Here is a 23568-nt window from a genome sequence, read left to right as displayed (position 1 = left end):
AAACAATTGTGATCACCAAATTCTTCCTCACTGAATCAGCCGCACTCACTGAGCACACCAAGACTGTACAGGTAGAGCAGTATCCCAATATCATGGAATATTTCAATGAAAGTCCTTGCGGTTGGGGGCTCCCATGCAGCGTGCACAATGTCAGTCCCAGCGTTACACCCAAGAACACGTCTTCGGATGAGTCGGTTGGCCTACCTCTGGTCTGATGTAGACCTGACGTGGACTTTGGAGGAGCTCACAGCATCCCAAAAGAGTCCACTCATATGTGCCTGTTTCTAACATACATATTTATACTACTGCCGAACTGGCAATTTTGCAATCTCTAGGCAATAATTTCCATTGCAGAGTCTTTGCAACATTACCCTTTAAAAAATTATGGCCTGCAAGTACGGCCATTTGTAGTCTCCTCGTATTTCTTTCAATTAGTTGACTTTTTATGTCATATTGAAACGAATACCTTGTAAAAAGCTCAGAATCATTGTAGCTATGAAAAATGTCTGTAAATATCGCAATTTGTATACTCTGTTATTTTCTAAACGATTCCTTGTACAGTGCTCTGATACCTTTGGTTCATGTTCGCGCTTTAGAAAACTCGTAAAAGAAAATAATATAAACACAATAAAAAAATAGGTATGATAAAATCAGAATCGGCATGAAATGAGATAAAGAAAGAGCGGAAAGAATGCTGGTAAATTTCCCATCTTTCATCATACATCCATGTTTTTGGCTCAAAGAAAGAGACACACAAGTGACACTGTATTTGCACTCGCTTTACTCAAGGGCTGAGAGTGAAACAGTGAATCCTTGTGAACCAGCTCAAGTCCTCTTTCCTTGACATTTACTTCACCATTGTTAAGTCTACTCTTCAGCACTCACGGAGGACTAATTTGAAGAAATTACACACGCTTAATTAAGAATCAGGTATCAGGTTTATTGAAGTGTCAGGACACAGTTATTAAAATTCTGCGTTTCGCATCGAGATAAAGGCAGAAAATATTTACAGAATCAATCGTCTTCCATAAAGTTTGTCAAGTTTATCACGCAGCACTTAAAAATTGAAAAAAAATACAAAATGATCAAAGTTCCACCAATCATGTCCCCAACAAACATTTCATACTATGCATTACAAAAGAATAGCTGTTTTTACTGCTCCCCCAAGACAGGGCCATGTAAAACTCACAATATAGCATAAATAAAAAAAGCAACGTGGTTAGGCAAAAATATCCATCATTCAGAAATCAATTTAATAGAACGATTGAATGTTTTGTGCACGGAAAATTGAAAGGCATCATTTTTTTGTTTCATTCCCAGGAGATATTATCGGCTCTCCACCCAGTTTATTCCATTCCATTCCTTTCTATAGTATATAATCATAATGCCCTGGAATGATAGAAGCCTGGGAGGGGGGCGAATGTATGGACAGAATTACCGAAGAAGAAAATGATGAGATATTAGGTAGATAGGAGATTTGAGAGTTAGTAAAATGAAGAGAAAGAGGGAGACAAAGATCACGAGAGAGCAAACGAGAGACAGATACAGAGACAGAGAGAGAAGTCAGAGTTGAGTGGGACAACCCCAGGAAACATAGGAATAGAGAGATGGGAAGGGATGGAAGCAAAGCAGTGTGTTGGAAAGGGGTTAACATCTGGGAGGTATGCTGCTGAGGTTAGAAATGAAGAGGACTTGCATGACCCATTTTATGAAATCAAAGCATAATCTCTGACATTGAAATAGTATATAAAAAAATGATCAAAAGTGGAATATAATCTTATTGTATCATGTCCTGTAACACATTAAATACATAGCTGTTCCATGATGAGTTAATAAGCACACTGAGAAAATCTATTTATGACTCCGGTTGTGGCGATAAAAATTCTTGCCTGGCTAATACATGTTTTGCTGTAAAAAATAATATATTTCGATTTTATTTGAATAAGACAGACTTGCTCATGGATGATCACATTAAAAACTCAGGACATATGCAATGCGCTATATGATTTAAGTTTGAACGATCTCAGTTTAAATACAGGAATGGGTGATTACTTATTATTTACATAGATTGGAAATAAATGCTAGACAAAGGTATGTTATGTGTTACATATTCAAAGGTTAGTAGATGAACATTCTAGTGACATACAAGTTGCAGCTGTGTAATACATGAGATACGTCATAATGATGCCAAGTAAATTCTGAAAAATGAAAAAAATGCCTAAAACTGATTATGAATATATAGTATTGAATGTACTTCACAACTATTCATTACAGGGGCTTAAATACAAGTCATATTCCATGATTCCAGATTTTAGTACCATGCTCTGTATTAAAATATTTGAAGTGATATCAATTTCAAGACTGAGTCTCCTGAATACGTCCTAAAACCTAAAACAGCTGTAGTGTTGAAACGTGGTGACCTTTAGCCTATATTGGGTAAATAGATTATTGGAAACAAATAGAAGGCTGAGTATCTCCATTCAGTAGATTTTACATTTCTTTATTTAGTACGCTATTAGACAAGTTTTACATAACAGCTGTGTATATTTTCTGTTGTGTTTCCCTTTAGCAGACCTACTAGAGAACATCATGGTGTGCAATACGTTCTACACCTTAGGTCAGAACTCAGTCATATGATTAAGCTGTGTGTTACCCACTGATTACGTGGAATTGATATACAGAAGTAACAGGGAAAATGACTTAAGGCCTGTACTTTTTTTGAAGCTTAATAAACAATGTTATTACAAAGGAATGTTTTTATACAATCATGAGTCACACAAGCCACAGATATTAGATTTATCACTAGAAGAACTAAGACCATGAGTGCAGCCAACAGGACCTTTTGCTGTTCAGGTGTAGCTAAGGCTGCTCCATGCTGATGCCGCGGTGAAAGAAGCGTGGATGTTGTGACTTCTCAATTCTTCCGACTTGGAGAGAGAAGCAAAACAGTCATTTCATTTTTTTTGCTTATAACTCACAGAAGGAAATAGGGAGGTGATATCTTCATTGTGCTTCCTGCCCAAATGGAAGAAGAGTAGGCCTGAGGATTACCAATGTTGGTGGTTCTGGGAGTGGTTTCAAGAGTTGTGGATACCTCATCCTTGGGAAGTCAAGCTTCCTCTGCCCTCCTATCTCAGTGAAAAGAGCATGAGTTCACTTGGGATCCTCCGTCTTCTCTTTCAGAACTTGAAGCTGCGTGCTCTTCAAATTCTCATCCTTCTATATACGAAAAAAGAAGCTGCGGGTCCATAAATCTCCCTTGGCCTAACTCCTAGATCAGAGCGTGAGCAGTGAAGACAACAATCAGCCCTCTTGCTGCCCCAATGAAGGGAGGAGAAAAGCTATCCAAGCCCCACATCTCTGGCATCAGTAAAGAAGCAGGGACGCCATAGGTTGGGCATTCTTCTGCCTCAAAGAAAGAACTTGCGGACATTATATATTCCAGACTGCCCTCGCTCAGGGAGTGAACAGCAGAGAATCTACAGCCTTTAAGTCTTCTCTTTCAAAGAAAGAGAAGAAGGATTGCCGTGAGCTTCCCATTCTTCTAGTGTAGAATTAAGAAAGGGAGCCAACAATATACCCTTTTTCTATCTCATAGAAAGAGAGGCACGAGGGACAGGGTCATTCCACTCACTTCACTCAACGGTGGAGAGTGAGACAGTAACATCTTCCATACCGAGTCCAACCCACTTTCCTTGATGCTTACTTTACCATTGTTAGTAAAAGCCTCTGCTCCGGCACTCACAAAGTAAATAAAACCTGTCAGTCTTTGGGGTCCTCATTTTAAGGAAACCAGAACTAACCAAAGATGTTTGACAGAGAAAATGTATTCATCTTCTGCGCTTGGCTATATTAAATGCTTTGCTTTGAGAATGTGATTACCGCATCTTTCTTACCACTATAAATGAGGTGCGTGTTTCAATATGTGGCTCCAGTTTACTTCTACATGGAATACTGGCGAGCGGCCCAACAAGCCATTGACTTGCTGGCACGATCCCATTGTTGGAAGAGTTGTAGTTACTCTACCTAAAAGGATCTTCGGGAAGTGCGGGTTCAGCCTCTTGAGCAGCTGCAAGAGTGGTGTATAGAACCATGCTGTCTCTTCCTATTCAGCCCCTTGCAATGGTCAACTCCATTAGCTCGACTTCCACCTCTCTTTGGTTAGTTTATGTGAGGTCAAAGTTTGCAATGAAACATGTCTCCAGGTTAACATGCCACTCATGCAGTGTTTCACAAACCCCACAACATGTCACATTGCATTCCTAATAGAAAAGTACGCTAGGCAAGGATGTTTATTGTGTAACGCGTCCTTCGAGTGCCAGGAAAGCCCGGCGCGTGTCTACAGTGGGTCGAGCTCCATGGACTTCCTCCTCGGCTGTTCCTTTTGCTCCTCCCACTCCTCCACGTGCTCGGATTCCAGAGTGCCTTTGCAAATGGAAAGCTTCTCGGACCAGCACAGGGACTGCGGGCACAGGATGTAGTTGTAAATGAAAGACGCCAGGACAGCACCGATCAAAGGGCCGATCCAGAAGACCTGCGGACACAAGGAAGAAAGGCATGTTTTATTTTACATTACTGCAGAAAGGTGAAAGCATTAATAAACAGAGTGGTATATTTAGAAAAAAATGTCGGAGCGTGGAGCAAAGGACACACAATTGATGGACGGAATGCAGAACAAATCAAAACATTCACCCCCAGTCAAGAGATCTGGGTTAAATCCATAATTCTTTTGCTCACCATGCCACACCAGTTTAGACCTGGTTATATGCAAATCAGTCTTGACCCTGTGCCAAAATCAGCTGCACAGCACTCCGAGGTTTTCCCTAGAGCTGGTGCAAAAACGCTGCCTAGCGCCAGCACAGGCACCCTGCTGCCATGTTGCAAGGGTGCCTGCGCTACAGGGGTGATTGTTTATGAGCAGGAAGGGACACCTTCCTGCACATAAACAATCATTAAAGGTGATTTGCTCTTTCTATGTGTGCTGAAGGATGCAACAAACATGGGGGCATATTAACAAGCCAGGCGATATAATTATCGCCGCTTTAGCTGCAGAAAACTGCCGCTAAAACGGCGATAATGGGCTTGATAATATGCTCTATGGAATTCCAATTGAAGCCCATGTTAGATGTCCTTCACATCTAACATGGGCTTCAATTGAAATTCCATAGAGCATATTATCAAGCCCATTATCGCCGTTTTAGCGGCAGTTTTCTGCCGCTAAAGTGGCGATAATTTTATCGCCTGGCTTGTTAATATGCCCCATGGAAAGAGCAAAAAACGAGAAATTCATGATTTCTGTTCGTATCGCGATCCTAACACCTGGTAATCCGTGGCGTTAGAATGGTGCTGTTTTTGGCGCTGCCTCAATCCTGTAAATCTCAGACAGCGTTAAAATGCAATGGGTTCTGTGTTGGAACGCCCACAGCAACACCCACTGCACTCCCATTTGCCACAGAGGATTGCGGTGGGAAGAGGGCATATTTATAAGGTGGCATTAAGCTACGGTAAGTGGCTTAGGGCCAACTTGTAAATATGTGAAATGGCGCTACGCCACTGAATCGTCAAAATAATGGATGCTCCGGTGGTATTGGGGCTTGTAAATATGCCCCAGAATCTCTCAAAAAGCAATAGTTCCCAGCCACATACATTGGGAAAGACAATAAATAACACGGCAGACTGTCCCTTCTGTTGTAGCAAAAGGCTCTCCTCAAAGACAGGAGAAATTGTTACAAATATATTTGAGATGAGGTCCCTGTTCTTCCTTCTCATACAATTTTATGTCAATGTTTGAGTTTTTGGGAAGGATGCCAGGTTAAACTGTCTACATCTCAGTTACAATCCATATGTATTTCCTCAGATCCTCTTAGCTTTTTTTATTAGAATGCAAAGCCTTCTCTAAATGTCACTGGTCTGAACATTCTCACTGTAGACCACAACGAAGCCGGCAGTAAACTGTAATGTGTAACCAGCCATAACTGATTCTCCCATTTTATAACCGTATTAAACAAACAAAAACACTATGATAACACAGCTGAAGTCAGTTGCGCCTCAGAACTTTCACCTAGGTGCCATTTTGTACCAAAAATACGCAGCTGCGGCCTGTGCAGGTAAGAGCGGTTGGGGGGTGTGGTACAGTGGAGTGGGGGGGGGTGGAGTATATCGACAGACGACGACAAAGGAAAATGTATTCTTTTTTTGATTTTCCCTCGTTATCGTCCACTGAAATCACGCCCCACCACCACCACCACCCGGCCCCACCGCTCTTACCTGCACGCGCCCGGACAGAAAATACGTTGTCGGAGAGACTAATTTAGGGGAAGATTTATGTTTGACTTGCGCCTCATTTACGCTGCCGTTGCGTCACTTTTGTGACGCAGCAGATGCGCAAATCCTGCGCCATGGTGCGGGGTATTTACAACGTGACGCATCTGGGAGATGCGTCACGTTGTAAAGCCCTGAGCCACATGTAGGCGTTCCAGGGCAGGTGGGGGCGTTCCGGCGCAGGAACGCCTCCTAAAAGTGGCTGAGTGAAATCTACAAGATTTCACTCAGTCACTTTTGAGCCCATGCTGCGTCAAAACCCTGCGCCTGCTTGAAGCAGGCGTAAGGATTGACGCAGCATTGTGAAGATAGGGCCCCCCAGAGCAATGCTGGAGCTGCGTCGCGCTTGCGACGCAACTCCAGCAATGCGCCACTTTTACAGCACAGATGCGTGTCGCATCTGTGCCGTTTTTGCCCCATGGTGCGCCGCATTATAAATGCGGCGCATCCATGGTGGCGGAGCTGGGGCGCAAAATAACTGCTGCATCCCTGCTGATATGCAGGGATGCGTCAGTTATTATAAATATGCCCCGAAGTGTTTACTTCCATGAATCCCACGCAACTCATCAGAAAAAAAATTACTCAGCGATCAAAGGGAAAGGTTTTATGAGTGAACATCTGCGCCAAAATGTTCGCTTTACACATATTTTTGCATTATTAGTAGCTGTATTTTTAAGCTCATTAATCAATAAATGCATCTGTTATTTTTTAAATTAACTTCTACATGTCATACTCATTTTCAAAGTCATTTTTCAAATGCACAGCCTGCTTCATGCCTTCCCGTGCAAGGCCCAGTGCACAGTGCCTTTGCACGCCCCTGTAACCTTATTTTTGCCACACTGAGGGAGTGCTCCGGAGAAGCCACTGTGTGACGTGCTACTGTAAAATGCTCCCCAAGCTAGCTCAAGGGGAAAACCTGTAACTTCCCAAAATATTGAAATGAAAAACATATACACACATTGATCTCTGTGCTCATATGTAGAAATGCTACAGCAGACAGGTAGCCAACATGGCATTTTTGCATGCATTGATTTCTCTTTAGGTTTTGTGATTTAGGCATTCAGTGGTATTGTTGTATGATGTTAATCATCCTTCATGTTTGCAATGCAGTGTCTATGATCTGAACTATACGCATCACAAAGGGAAATCCTGACACGTCTTTTGGATTGGCTTACATGTGTATGTCCATGCATGGGGAGGACCATTTGTTATTTGAATAATGAATAATACTTCTGCTAAAACAGAAAGGTACAGGCACAATAGTTAAAAGCACTGAACGCATGGGAGCCAGACCACAGAATCATGAGTTTGTAATATAACAGTTCAGTATAAATTAACAAATGGTTGTTCATCCTGGTGACTGACACAGCAAAGTGGAAGTGGAGAGGTAATTTTGGAAAAAGATTGTTTGCAGTCAAAGGTGAGGGTTATACATGGTGGCTTTGACGTTGATTTGTTGGTCTGGTGTAAGAAGTTGCTGTGGTGGTCTAGAGTCAGTGGAATGCTATTCAGGCATTGGGGATTATTTTGCAATGAAGGAAGTGAGTAGAATAAGTAACATGATTTACACAAACTGAGATCCAGTCACCTGTAGGGTATGTAACTCCGTGAAGCTAGGAGGCCAGTGGGTCCGAAGACCTTCTAAATCATTCAACCCGCTCGTTCATTATCAAAAATTCAGAATTCTCCAAGTTGGTTGTTGTTTCTATGCCGACAGTGAGTTGTTAGCAGCGTGCAGAGGAGAATTTTAAGATGTGCTCCCTCATAATATCTAAATTCCTTTAATAATTCTCCAAGCTTTAAGGAGGTACTTACGCTACAAATGACTGGATCCACTTTATAGGGAAGATTCCCTTGAGACGCTTTGTGTGTTTTGTTGAGTGGTCAACAATATTTTTGTTATTTTTGCTCCAAACTCTTACTGTCCTGATGATGACCCAATAAATTGTAAGGATTGAAACCCTATTGACGCATCATTGGCAAATTAATGAAGAAACATTGGTTGTGATAGATGTCTTCTTACGCGGACTGCTTAAATGAATTCAAGACCCTTTGCCTGTATGTCTTTGTTTAGTGTGATATGGTGAGTGCAAATTGTTGATTTGTATATTGTATTGTGATATTATTTCTTTGGCAAATTAATATCTAATAATTTTAATTGCTTTGAATTTTCTTGTGGGCACTAGTTTATTTGTAGTGTAATATTTGTGATACATATGTACATTTTCTCCTGGCACCGCTGTTGCTTCTATATGGTTTGGTGGCCCTTGAATCTGGGTCAGTAGGGCTGCCCATGTTGTGGCTAACCCTCATACCAACATGGGCACCCAGTGCAGAGCAGGATACGCCATAACCTGCACCACTGGCAGTCAATAACATCAGACAAATGGGTTTTAAAGATAGTCCAAAGGGGCTACTCTATCCTCTTTATGAACACCCCTCAACCCATGCCAGGCACTTACGACCGGCTCATGGAGGAGCATATCTCCTTGCCCCATCAGGAAATGATGACTTTCTTGGCCAAGGGAGCCATCGAGAGGGTGCCGGAATCAGAAGTAGATTGTGGTTGCAATTCTTACTACTTTCTGGCGCTCATGAAGGATGAAGGTCTTCGTCTATTCTAGACCTGCACCATCTCAACTTCTTCCTGAATAAAGAGGAGTTCAAAATACTCACATTGGCTCAAGTACTGTATGCCCTGGGCCCTGAAATGGGATGGTAGTGTTGCACTCTCAGGACACATACTTCATATTCCTGTCCTACCTGCCCACAGGTTTTTCCTGCAGTTTACAGTAGGCATAGATTTCCTACCCACCTTTCCATCCTCCCAGCTCTGTGACCTGATTACATTGTAAGGGTCACCCTTCCAAGGGCCTTAGAATTGCACACCAGTTATCAGTATTCCTTGTGTCTCTGTGTTTTTGGCGTGGAAGTTGCGAAAAGAAACTAATGTCATTGCGCTGAGGTGGGCCCTATAAAGATGCTGCACACACTACTTCTGGCACGGACACCTTGGACGGCACTGACGCAGAGCTGAACAATGCCACCTACTGGCGTGCTGGAGTACTGCTAAAAGACTTGCAGATGCAGTCTGTTGCCTGGGGGATAGTCTAAGATAAGGAATCTGCGGCTAGATAGAGTCTCTACCAGATAAGGAGTTACGAAAGGTAAGTAACTCGTTCTTCACAATTCATGTGGATACATTTCATGATCAATGTTTGTAGTTTTAAAAAAATGCAGTGCCACTATAACACTGCAGTGTGAGCCTTGAGCCAGTGAGATTCTGAGAGTGTGTGATCTGGATAATTCAACGGCTAGTTATTTATTCTAAGGACTGACACTGACCAAATGTGTGCTTGCGTCTGCGCAATTTCCATCTTATTTATGAAGCTTGCTGCTTCCCTGTGTGGAGGCCACATGTTCGCAATGTCACAATCTGCTAAAGGATGCAAAGTTCGTCTTTCTGATCTCAGGTGTGAGTGAAGGGCACCCAAGCTCCTCCACTGAGGAAATAAGATAAGTTTGGCTCATATTAATAGCATTGGCAAATTCCATCATACTGACTCTATGGAATATGTGCCATAGTCTGTTGTCCTTGGACTGCCCACATTACCATCGAGTGGCTGTGGACTCTGGTCTTAGACCCTTCACACAAATGACCTGCTATTTGTGCACTATTATATACATACAGATCAATTCAGCATCTCCCAATAAGCTATATTTTTGTTTAAGTTGTACCGCAATTTGTAACCATACATCAAACAAAAATATGAATGGAGTCTATCAAGAAGAGCTCTTATCTAACAAGTGTCTTACTAGATAGTCTTAGTAAATGCAATATGGAGCACTCCCTTCTTTGTTTCCAAATTACTGTTTTCTGATACTCCTTCAAAAAACATGAGTTGTACTTGCTTGCAGAACAGATAGCACCTGTTTAACTGTGTTTTTCCGTGACTTAAGATAGTCTAAAAACTGTCCTAAGCTAGGGAAAATGGCCTGATTAACCTGTCTTTCCCTGGCGTAAGGTAGTCATAAGATGTTTAAACCAGGAGAGACTCCTTTGTAAATTAGGATCATCATTTTTTTAAAGACAGTCTTAAGACAGTGTAAAGAATGGGAAATCAGGATCATTGCTCTTTACCCAGCATTCCTAAATACCTTATAAAGTAAGGGCCGGCTTCCCACTCCCAAAACCCGAACTGAACCTTTGTAATGTTGCCCATTACATTCTTGATCGAATGCAAGGCTTCCACGTGCAGCATTAAATCTTGGCATTGTACATTGGTTCATGAAACCCCTTTTGTCTGCTTATGCAAGTGGATTCAGGTGCATAAAATAAAGAATGCATCCTCTACTGGTTTTTCAAGAAACGCTCAGAATATTGTGATGAATTAAAAGTTAAATCAGTTGTGCTGCTATAGGATCACGTTATTTGTAATATAAACTTGTATAGTAGATGTTACGTGTTGTCAAGCAAGAAGTTGTCTATTGTATCTTTTTCCTCCACCTTGATTCAGGAGTGAAAACCCCTTGATAAATCAAGGGGGGTAGGGGAGGGCAGTTGTAGATTTTCATGGGCAATTTAGCTTCTCTATTGCTGTTGTAGTTGATGCTCCCCTTCAGCCTCCTTATACATGTCTATCTTGCCTCTCTTCTGCGGTGGTCTTTTGAATCCCTCCTTCCACAGTTGATCTACTATTTCCAATTTTCGATTCACTGCACCCAATCTCTTCTTATATTGACTTAAGTCAAAACAATTCTAGCAGTATACCTTAGGCTTTGTGATTTTTGTTCTCACTGTGGATATTTATGAATCTGACTGAGAAATGCTCAAATTCTGATGCATTATGAACCAGGGGAATTGATTTCCGGCAGATATAGATTTACAAACTGGAAATTACTTTTGTTTTTTCAAACATATTTTTTTTTAGTACTTACCATATTTGTTTTCTATAATAAGCAGAATGAATTTAAGAATAAATAAATTCAGGTTTGTCATGGATTGCTTAATATTTTAAGACTCAAATTGTATACCTCAGAAATTGATCACTTTTTGTCTGTAATAGTTTTAAATTAATTTACAGGTTTGTGACAAACCACTAGAGGTAACTTGTATTGATGCAATTTTCTTAGTATAGCTTATACTCATAACTTGAATTCTGACATGTAATCTGTAAGTACTGTTCTGCAAGTGAGGTGTTTATATGATCATTGAGGGATGCAAATCCTTCTGTGTAATTGATGACAATTTTGTCAAGTTCATGTAGGTGTCATCATAATGGGCCTCTTAGAATTTTTCATGCAAACCTTTGCAGCTATGAAGCTTTCTTGGAACTTTGTAATGATACATTATAAAGAATACAATAATACACATCATCTGCACCATCTCCTATTGTAATTCTCTAAAGAGAAGAAATCTGAAGGCTTACCCAATGCATATAAAATTCACCCACTATTATTGCTGGGCCGAAGGATCTAGCAGGATTCATTGAACAGCCAGTGAAGTATATCTGAAAAAAAAAGGAGAAACATGTCAATGCATTTAGGAAACATATTGCATTAAAAAATATATGTAGAATATACTTATTTAAAGAGACTTTCAGCCAGCTTTCTTTCTCTATTGGTCTGTTTGTGTGTCATTCACGTTTTGCTTCCACTCGCTACAGCATACCGCAAGGGGCAGGGAGTCAGCCCATTAGGCCACTGGATAACTTCACTTTGAGTGACTGCATTTTCTCTTTCACAAGGAACACATCCACACACAAGCTAGTTCCATTTGTGCCAATGTTTTTGTTTCTAATTTATTACTTTGATGTTCCCTTTGTGTTGAGAGTCTGATGTGACAGCACGACACAATATACGAGTGAACCAGGTGATGACACAGGGAACATTGCACACTTTATAAGTTCCTGTCTCTGCTAATGCTGTTGTAAATTATTTTGGAGCGTCCTTTATCCTACTTCTGGTATTTCACAGCATAACAGATTGTGCCATTTTAAACTGTTCTGTATTAAATTGTTGAAAGCTTCAATATTATAGATGTGAATTCATAAGCAGACAATTCTTCAGAACATGTTTATTCTGGGCTCAATTTCACCAATGGTCCTCTAAGAAAACCAGCTTTTCTTGTGTTATATTTACAGCACGTTTCACATTATTTTTAAAAATGTCCTTCCTTCATTCTTTTTTCTTTCTTTTCATTGTTTTCTTTCTTATTCCTTCATTCCTTTCTTGTTTCTTTCTTTTTTCCTTTTTCTTTCTTTTTTCTATCATTCTCTTTCCTTCTCTCTTTTCTTTCTTTCATTCCTTCTTTCCATTTGTCTCTTGTTATTTCTTTGTTTCTCTTTCTGTCTTTTTCATTCCTTCATTCCTTCGGTCCCTATTCTCTCATTACTTATTTTCTTGCATCGCTCTTTTCCTTCTTTACTTGCTTTCTTTCTCTCTTACCTTTCTTTCCCTCTTTACTTCTTTCCTGATGTCATTCCTTTTTTTCTTCGTTCCTGCTTTCATTCCCTTTTTCTTTCTTTTTTGCTTTCATTCCTTCCTTTCCTTCCTTCTCTCTGACATCTTTTGTTTTGTTCCTTTTTCCTTGCTTTCTTTCTTTTTCTCTCTTTTTTTTCTTTCTTACTCTTTCTTTCTCTTTCTTTTCTGCTTTTATTCTTGCTTTTATCCCTTCTTTCTTTCTTCCTTCCTTTCTTTCTTTCTTTCTTTCTTTCTTTCTTTCTTTCTTTCTTTCATTTTCCTTTCTTTCCTGCTTTCTTTCCTTTTTCCTTTCTATCTTTATTTTCTTCTTTCCTTCTTTCTCTCTCAAAAGGAAGAGGCTGGCAGCCAATGGCACAGGAATTGGCTTTTTAGGTCTGTGATAGACAAGACCTTCTGATTGTACTAAATGATGCGTACAACTTAGTTACTTATAAGGGTTTTCAGCCACACTTCATGCATTTGTCTGTGGTTGTGTCATTCACATATTTCTCCAAACCACTCGAGCATGCGTCAAGGGTCAACATGTCATCCCACTTCAGCCATTGACTGACTTCACTATAAGTTACGGCATGCTTTCTTTTCACAAGGCGCACATCCTCACACAAAGTAGTTCCCTTCAGTGCCAGGGAGTACAATGCATTGTGTACTTTTTTGAGACCCAAAAACATTATTGCCGTTAGATGTTTTTTTTTTCGTTTGACAAAACCTGGCAGTTTTACAAACAATAAAGTTTTACAAAAGCCATGACAAAACAAAACAAGATTGCTTAATGTGCACTATGTTACCGCACTCAAGGCAAGGATGAGTGCTTGTGTTACACCGGCACATGCTAATACAAGCTACACTAAACGAGCAGTGGTACACCACAGACTCCAGGTTTGACGTCATGAAAGGCTGGGTTTTCTAGTGCCTCACCAATTTGCGCTCATCTACAATATATATCATAAAACACTCTTATAGATTGAACTTCTAGGATTGAAAAACTTCCACGTATCACACATTGTTGCACTATGTGCTGCAGCACTTGTACACATTCCCTGCATCCTCAAAAGCAAAATTGGAGGTCGCTAATTCTCCTACACCGCACCCAAGATATGGAACAACCTCCCTCAATACCATCAGAGACTCCTCCTCACTTCTTGACTTCCTCAAGAAGGTGAAGACCTGGCTCTTCATGTAAGCACCATGGGACCACACACCTACACACCTGCCCTTGCACCCGGATACCCACTCCGGTGAGGAGTGCACTATACAAATCAATATGACATAATAAGGGGACTATAAAAGAAATGCTATGAGCTACATACGAAAGGTGTTTTTTAGGCCATCCTTCTGTTTCTGTCTTGAATGACTGGATGTGTTCCACAAAGAGCAGTTCAAATAATTCTCTAGATTACCACATGCATCTGGGAACTACAGCCGATAAGAGGTGTTAGATGTCATATGCCTAGAGCTGGACTGTCTACCATCTCTGTGTTGAACAGTTGTCCATGTTCCTACTCCTTTCACAGTACATTCTGTTGGTGGGGGATAGGCAGTGGGACACTGGTCAGCTGTCTGTGACAGGAATAGTCAGAATACCTTGGACGCCCACTCTTCTGTGACATATGTGGACAAGAATGCTCTTACCTACTGTACTCCCCGCTTCTGTAGAATTGAGGTCTATCGAACGAGGAGCAATATGTTTGTACTTCACCTAGGATGGAGAACCTCCATTCTAAACAAGTCCAGGAAGTGTTTCCTGCTATCAGACTGCCAATGTGCTATGTACATACATGAAGTGAGTTTTATTCATGTGGAAACTGATACATACCCCCAACAAGTGTCCAAGAGCAACAGAGAGGCCAATGGATATGGACGGTGATCCCACATTGTCCGTTCTGCGGCTGTCCGTTGAGGCATATATGCAGAGAATAAGCTGGAGCGTGAGGAAGAGCTCCACGGTGACGGCCTGGCCAGCAGTCGCATTGTTTTTCAGCTGCAAAAATTGTTTAGAAATAACTTTTAATTTTGATATCATGCAAACAATGTTTAGAATTGACACATGATTTCTACATTTCTAAACATAACATTCCTTTTTTAGTCTACCTAACAAGGTTTTTCTGTTAGCAATATGGCTTTTTCTGGGTACACGTTATAATTATGTAGGTGAGGGTATACCCATGGATTGATTGCTTTTATTAAATGCAACATTTTTGACTTTAAGAGACACTCTTGTAGTGCGACCTCTTTGTTCCACATGTTTTGGTATCATGTAGGAGATCTGAAAAACCTTTACCACTTCCGAAGGCATCGTGAGATTGATTTATTCACCAAAGTCCTTTAATGAACATCAAACGTGATGTCTCATGGCTACTTTAGGACTCGTTTTTTTGTTTTTTGTTTAAATACTTTATTTCGGTCGATGACCATAAAAGCGGCATAAAATAAGAAACATGTTGTATATTAAACAAATGAATAAAAATTAAAAGCTAAAATTCCCGCGAGAGGGAGCCACAGTGTTAATATTTTTTAATTGGATCAAATCTATACAAAAAAGTTGGTTTTACGGTTTAAAACACAATTTTAAAAGCAGAACTGCATAACATTAATATTTTGCTAGAAATGTATGCTTTCTTGGCAGATTATATTCATATACTTTAGGGATCCGTTTATGCTCTGAGGAGCAAATAGCTTCTGGTTGCCAATCAGGGTATTCGCATCAGTCATTCCACCTTGGAGGACCTTAGAGGCTCATTAAAGTGTATCACATTGTACCACTAACGGTGATGAGAGGAGTGAGAAAGCTTTAGGGGATTTTCTTCTACTACTAAAGAGTCCTTCCTTGGTTTGCCCTCACTCCATTTGTGAGGTGTCTGGGTTATTGATTAACGAGCGGTGGAGAAGATTTGAAATACTCCTCGTGGTGAAGACACTCCATTGCACGGCAGAGAAGGAATCTGGTTTTAGGCTGACGGGCAGTGGCAGTGGCAGAGGCAGTCCACGTTCATTTGAGGTTATTTTTAGCCTGTCCATATAGGACACCTGTAGAGCCTGGGGACATTCGCGGGCACTGGATGACACGAGTCAAGCTCTTCCCCTCAAATACCCAGGGACTCTTTTCAGAATATCAACCGTTATAAGACCTGGGAGGTGAGCTTGGCTAGGAATACATCCATGTAACCAATCCAGGGGCATATCAACAAGGCCCAGATTTGAAATTATCGCCGCTTTAGCGTCCGTTTTCGGATGAAAAGCGGCAATAATTTTAACGCCCTATTAGCAAGGACACGCTAACGCGTGAATCCATGCTTCTTCGCCCATTTCCTTTGCTCCTGGCATCGCTAATGAGATGCGAGGTAGGCGTGCCGTCTGAAATACTGTGAAAATCATCGCTAACACAGCTTCTCCGTATTTACAAGGGTATCGCTAACTTGACTAGTGACTTAAAAATTAGCGCTAACCAGGTTCTTCGCAGGTTTCCTACACCTGCTTTTTTTCCTACTATGCCATATCTATCATGGGAGGTGGATTATTATCCTGAGTCCACATGTCCCTATTTACAATATTGTTCCCTAAAGCTGTTCCCTATCGCTGGAATTCCAGTGATATTGTCGCTTATCACCGCTATTGGCCGGATTTCTATCGCCTCGGCGATGCGCCTTGTTAATTGTGCGCTGACCGGGCGATAGAATCCGGCGATAGACGGCGTTAGGATTTGTCACGCTAAAAGCGGTCAGCGAGAAATATCGCTGCCGCTTGTTGATATGCCTCTAAGCCATCAGACTCTTGTTTTCAATCCTGCTTAGGATACTAAGGTACGCTACAGCCAGCGATAAGAGCTTTTAGTGGAGATCTTCAAATTAATGTACATGTAGACCTTATTAAAATAGATTTATGTTTTCTAGCTTTGCTGCATCATTTATTTGCTGTTATTGTCGTTTTTGTTGCAAATAAATGTGAAGCTTACTTTACAGATGATACACAGAGGTGTAGTTCACAGTCAGCAACCTCATCACTTTACTCTCCAAGACAATTAGGAGACATCTCATGGTATGCTAACATATGGCCTTCCTCAAGGTTGACGCGGGATTCTGCTAGGTGGCCAGTAAAGTGGTTCACTCAGGACAGGGGTATTTAAAACAACTAATGTTAGATATGTCCTTTGATATTGTATACTCATGGCATTCTTCAGACAATTTAAACAGTCACTGACATGTCAAGCGCCATCAAGAACCATGTGGCAAAATGATCGTCGAATGCTCAAAAGCATCCTTCTCCCTACAAAAAGTAAAGACAAAGCAATCAATGAGGCACGTTTCAGGACCCAGTCCAATGAGAAAACGTGATTCTGCCCTGCCCCGCCCCCCGTCTGCCTTTTATTCTTCTCAAGATGGAAGGATGTCGTCATTACAATCAGAATGAGAAAGGGAAAGAAATTATGAATGAATTCGCAGCGCACATCGCCGAGCCACACTCTCAAATCGTAGAAAATACAGCAGCCTCTGTGAAAGGAAGTTGTAAAGTACATCAACTTTTAAAAGCAAAAATTAAAAAAAAAAATTCCATCTACCGACCTTGTGTGGAAGAGGTCAGGGGCATCGCTGCCCATTCTGCTATCAAAATCAAACACATTAGAATAACAACACTTAATAACCGGGGTTCAAAGGGTTAAAGCATGTTTTTCAATGTTAAGTGCTGTCATCAGGTGTTAGATGAACAGCAAGGTTTTAAGAAAAGGGCCTGCCCCCTTTGAAGATCACTTGAGAGAGAGAAGGGTGTCCACATAGAGCAATGCTTGTGCAGTTGAGGGGCCTGAGCACACTGGCAAATGCAAGCCAATAGCATCCCGCTTAGAGTAACTGACCTATCAGCTTCCGTCGTGTTCTCTATACACAAATCATTTTTAGGTCTCGCCTGACCCAGCGCATGCGCTGGTCTGGCGAGACTTATTGAGGGGGCTCCAAAAAGTGCTACCAGGCCAGCCTAGAGCTACAGTGCATGTGGGCGGGCGCGCGCGCCGCGTTTTACCGCGATTACTATCACTTTCACGGCCGCTTTGATGTTTGATCGCGATCACTTTCGCGGCCGCACGGCCGCTTGGCATAGCCAATAGGTTTCGCTTTTTGGACCTTATAAGTATTTAATTATGCAACTGTTGCATGGCTAAACACTTATAAGGTCCCAAAGGCGAGACCTATTGGCTATGCCAATGCTTATTTGCATTGCTTCTGAGTCCACTGGGTTTTTCTGGGGATTATATATATTTAACTTTTACTGCACGCAGGCGCGCAACACCCATTGGGCTCACCGGGCTTCAGCCCCCCCCGTCATGTGCGTCAGCCCGGCTGAGACAGCCTCGCGGGCTGGCGTCCGTCTGATTGCAGCCGCACCCGAGTACTTAATAGGTCTTTAAAAGACCATTTACTCGTTAATGAGGCTTTTGTTGTGTGTTCACCCCTTCTTACAGCCACTCTGCCTATGGCTGGAAGACTTAGCCCCCCCGAAATCTTTTTCAGCCCCCCCCGAAATCTTTTTCAGCCCCCCCCGAAATTTTGCTCTAGTTGCCCGCCTGACTGCACGTGTCAAGCTTTTAGAACACACAAAACACAGTTCTCAAGGTTTCAAACATCGAGTTTCTTTCTTATTTTTTGTTGAAGAGTTTAAGATTGAAACTTGATGAGATGCATTTTCTAATTGTAATGATTTGTTGCTAAACTAAGCACATTTGCACTTTTATTGAAAGTATACCAAAGTACTTGTTAAACACTAGTGCGGTATAATTGTTCCTGCATGTTTATTACAGCCTTTTATGGATTACTGGATGTATAGGTAAAAAACGTACCAATGTAAGGAAGATCTACTTTTAAATAGGAAGGGTTTTGAAAGACCGAGGAATTGCACTCTGAATAGTCAGGGTTTGCTGTTAAATTTAGCACTGTTGCACTTTATTGAAAGTATACCGGGCAACCTCCTTTATGCACATCTGCACTTTGTGGACATACTATGGATTTTATGTACTGAAGACATGATATTATGAATGTGTTGTGTCCTATATATCTGCTTAATAAAACATTTTTTTTAAAGTGCTTCGAGTTCCTTCAAAGAATCAAGGGAATTTTCGCTGATGCTTGACGGGGGACATTATAAACCAGCTACTGCCCGTAAAGTAAAAAAACAGAAGAATCATACAGCCAAATTTGTTTTGCCCAAGCTTCATTTTCACCTTTCAGCTAAATGACAGGGGGAGTCAATTACTTCAGAACTAAAGCCATGAAGGGGGCTTTCAGAAGAGCCTGGTGACAAACGCTCATGAGGTCGAAGGAACAGTACCATGCAGATAGAATTTGAGAAGCAGCGTACTAAAGAACTACTTCACATCCTTAGGGAAGCAGAAAATCCCATTAAACCTCAAAATGTAAGTGGAACCTAGGCTTTGGGAATCCTGAACAAAATCCAAGCATCTATCAAGGAGAAATGTCATCGAAAAATGTCCCAGAGCCAAACGCAAGCTTCTTCTGAGCCTGGTCAGATAGCACGAATTCCATTATGTTCTAGTGAACCACTTGGAAAACCATAGACCCCGGAGGGCTTTACCTCCTCGCATTTCTGCAACAGAAATATTCTTCATAAAAGAAGAAGTTGCAAGGATGATCATATGCCGTCTAAAACATTATATTTTTGAAAATTATGATATTTCTGTTCCTAGTGATACAGAAATGCTAATTAGCGCATTTGGACAAAGCAAGATGCACAGGACACTGAAATAAGGTTTTATTCTTCCTTTGTTGAAGAAGCCCTCTTTGGACATAAGGGTTCCCTATTAACCAGTAGTTTAAGAACTGTCCCTGTCAAAGATGGTAGAAAAGGTAGGGAGTGTCCTCGGAAAGGAAAGGGATGGTGTGGTTATCGGGCGAGAGGAAAGTATGGGAGAGATTGTCAGTCGACTTTAATGTATTGAGACGTGGAATAGGCTTTGATACATTTGAAAGACCATCTTATTTTAGAAACAAATTGGGGTACAGCTTCACCAGCTGTGGGGATATTTGACTTATTGAAAATGTCTGATACCATTGAGGTTGCTTTACTATTAGAAAGGTTGAAACTGATGCTGGGGGTATCAGGGCACTCCGTGAGGTGATTTGCCTCTTTAGTTCAAGAGATGCCGCACAAGGTGTGAGTGGAAATCATTGCAGCGCTGGTGGCATTTGTGACAGCTCCTACTACCAGGTCAATTCAAGATTTTAGATACATATTAAAAGGAACAAAGAACCTTGTGGGGGACAGGTGTTTCTGGCTCACTCTTTGATGTAATCCCTATTGAATGGACATTGTAATCCCTTAGAGAGAGCAGACACTGAATGGACCTTGTAATCCTCAGAAAGAGCAGATATTGAATGGATCTTTAATCCCTCAGAGAGAGCAGATATTGAATGGATCTTTAATCCCTCAGAGAGAGCAGATATTGAAGGGATCTTTAATCCCTCAGAGAGAGCAGATATTGAATGGGACTTGTATTCCCTCAGAGAGAAGAGAAATTGAATGGACCTTGTAATCCCTCAGAGAAACGAGAAATGGAATGGACCTTGTAATCCCTCAGAGAGAAGAGAAATGGAATGGACCTTGTAATCCCTCAGATCAAAGAAAAATGGAATGGACCTTGTAGTCCCTCAGAGCGAAGAGAAATTGAATTGATTTTGTAATCCCTCAGAGAGAAGAGAAATGGAATGGATTTTGTAATCCCTCAGAGAGAAGAGACATAGAATGGACCTTGTAATCCCTCAGAGAAAGGAGAAATGGAATGGACCTTGAAATCCCTCAGAGAGATCAGACATTGAATGGACCTTGTATTCCCTCGGAGAGAAAGAAATGGAATGGATTGTGTAATCCCTCAGAGAAAGCAAATATTGACTGGATTTTGTAATCCCTCAGAGAGAAGAGAAATTGAAGGTACCTTGTAATCCCTCAGAGAGAGCCGACATTGAATGGACCTTGAAATCCCTCAGAGAGAGCCGACATTGAATGGACCCTCTACCTGATCTCCTGTCACCCACAAGGATAATCCTATGAGGCAGCAGTGAAAATCTTAAGTAGTAGGGGCACAATTCTCCCTTCTGCCCTGAGTGCTTCCACTCCTGATGAGGCAATGGATTGAATAGATTTAAAAAGTAGAGGTAAGTGTCAATGGAAGAGACCGTCGTTATACGGCATCATGAGTCACATCCTGCTGATGAAAGTTATTTAATGTGTAATCCGTACATGTGCTCTGTTAAATGTTTCAACATTTCTGAAATGATTAGTCTCGCAAAGCAAATCTGTTATTGAAAATATGCACTTATTCAATCCTAGTCTGTCCCAAAAACAGTTACATTTTTGAGCTGATATCGGTTTATGTGCGACATGTCACAGCCAGCATGGCACACTGCCTCCACGCTGATTTTTCATGGCTTGCGCTTCAGGGTACATTCTAGCTGCGTTCAGTGCCTTAGTGTTGGGTATGTAATGATCCTTATTTCTCATCAGGAGATAGTCCAGTCACCTCAATAATCGAGGAATCCAATGATATTTTTCAATATAGAGGATCTTAAATGTTAAAGATTAAAAAGAGGGAACAGATTGAAAGCTCAAGTCCTTTTTGGTGCCTTGAAAGCAGTGTGGGGTTTGAACTACAATGAGCACCGAAGATGCTTCTCATCCCAACTGGCCCATGATCCTTGTACCGGCTGCATTTATTCCCTGTTCCACTATGTTCGGAGTGTCTCAATCTCTCAATCTTTACACCACTCTCTGCTGAAGCGTAGTTGTTGGAAATGTATACTGTTCTTGTCCTCATATCTTCCTGGAAGCACTCAATTCGCATCTCAGACCTCTTCTCTTTCCTCTTCCGCACCCTCTTTTCGCTCTGTTCTGCCCTAACTTCCTTGCATCTCCTGGACTTCAGCAATCCCCCCACATACAATACACACACTCAACTATGCACTGTGTTTTCCTTAACGTTCGCCTTGTCAATAGTGTGATGGCTGTGTACCTCCTTCACACATATTCACATGCAATCACAATTTCAATCGTCACACTTGATCACTGTTCTGGGCGCTCTGCTGAGAGGCCAAGGATTGGATGAGGATATATTCTAAACCCCTTTATGATCCATTGACAGGCACTGTGAGAAATTCACTCACAGTTGTCAATCACTGCCCGCCCCCAGCTTGAACTCACACAACTACAGCGTTAGGAACTCTTTTCAGACCATGCTCTATGCGTGAATAATATGATGCATGAAAAAAACTACAGAAATAACCCCTCCTGGCAAAAGTAAATACTTTTTAGGGAACTGAAGGGTAAGTAAATAGTGAAATCTGAAACATGAGCAATATAGCTGTTCACAAGTTGAGAGGGTAGTGTCTGTGCTGGATGCGGCTGCCACCTGTGGTGTGGCACAATGAGGGCTCAGTACATTTACAGGTGGGGCGCTGGCCCCAACAGCCATTTCTGTTTATAGGAGTGAGCGTCGAAAGGTGCTTTATAGACAAGAAAAACAATCTATGCGCTAGCAACCCGATGTACTGCCGATATGAAGGGTACACCGCTGGCGCGTGCTGTTACCACAAAGCTGTGTGTGCTCTGAGCTCAGCAAGGGTTCAATGTTAGATGCTACAAACTGAGGGACAGGTTTACAAGCCCCTTGCGCCACTTTTGCGTCACTTTTAACATGGGAAAAGTGACGCAAAAGTGGAGCAAGGGGCGTGTAAATCTGCCCCTGAGTACATTTTGCCAACAGTTAAACTGCTCAAAACTGCTTTGGGGAAACACTATAACGGAACTTACTTCATTAACTCCAAAATCTCCTCGCGCCCTGTCTGGAGTGAGGCCGTACAGCACCCCCGCCCCGGCCACCGCTCCCAGCATCTGGGCACAGATGTAGCAGACAGCCCGCAGCAGGGAGATCTGGGAGCCGACCAGGAAGGCGACGGTCACGGCGGGGTTGAGATGCGCTCCACTGATGTGGCCCATGGCCTGCACCATCGTGCCGATGCCAAGGCCAAAGGTCAGCGCGACGTGCAGGACCGTCGGGGGGTCCAGCTGCCACTTGAGGGCGGAGCCCACGCCAAAGAAAACGAATATGGCCGTGCCCACGAGCTCTGCGATGAACGCCCGGGTGAAGGCCCCGGAGCAGATCTCCCTCATTGTGAGCGCTGGACAGAGAGTAACAGAGAGGCTGGAAATATTATATAGTGTGTTCTCGACTCGTTCTCTAACACCTGGAAAGTGCTCATCGCTGACACATGACAAGTTCATTTATACAATGTGCATAGGAAGCGATTAGGAAAAGGGGTGGCGCCTGGAGGCAGCTACCTCCTTCCTTTCCCCATGTCTAACAAAACTTTCCGGCATGATGGAACGCGTGCCTCTCTCCCTCATTACGAATCAAAAAGCTCTCGGTACGTTTTTATTGGCTGCTTGTGAAACGGATTGATTTAAGCAGAGACAGGGAAGTGATTCTATCTGCTGGCCCAAGCTGTGCTCACTTCCTGAGCTTTCCCATTGTGGATGACAGGGCTCTGCTATTTAGGTCGCAGCCTACCAGACAGTGCATCAGAAAACATTTTGGGGGCATTCAGAAAGCTTCCCTGGGAAGGCGTTCTGCCCTTTGCTTGCCATTGGCTGTGTGGTTTGTAACTCACATTTGCTTGCTTTCTATTTGCTGCCTTTATTTGCGTTAGGCTGCCCACCTTGAGTTCGTCCCTTCCCTTGCCCAAAACTTGATTACTGTATACTTCAGAGATT

At 42.0% G+C, this 23568-nt stretch overlaps 1 protein-coding gene across 1 annotated transcript; it reads right to left on the bottom strand.

Annotated features, from left to right (window-relative positions):
- Nucleotides 1-2957: 2957 nt before the first annotated feature.
- On the bottom strand, nucleotides 2958-23049 carry LOC146833211 (aquaporin-5-like). The gene is made up of 4 exons (XM_085600866.1): nucleotides 22609-23049; nucleotides 14618-14782; nucleotides 11751-11831; nucleotides 2958-4534 (listed from the first exon to the last, which is right to left on the bottom strand). The coding sequence occupies exons 1-4, from the start codon at nucleotides 22966-22968 to the stop codon at nucleotides 4340-4342; spliced, it is 801 nt and encodes a 266-aa protein (XP_085456992.1). The 5' UTR covers nucleotides 22969-23049; the 3' UTR covers nucleotides 2958-4339.
- Between the last annotated feature and the right edge of the window lie 519 nt (nucleotides 23050-23568).

The sequence above is a fragment of the Triturus cristatus genome, chromosome 4_2 (assembly GCF_964204655.1).
Source record: "Triturus cristatus chromosome 4_2, aTriCri1.1, whole genome shotgun sequence".
NCBI classification, from domain to species: Eukaryota; Metazoa; Chordata; class Amphibia; order Caudata; family Salamandridae; genus Triturus; species Triturus cristatus.
This window is presented reverse-complemented; position numbering and strand designations above follow the sequence as displayed.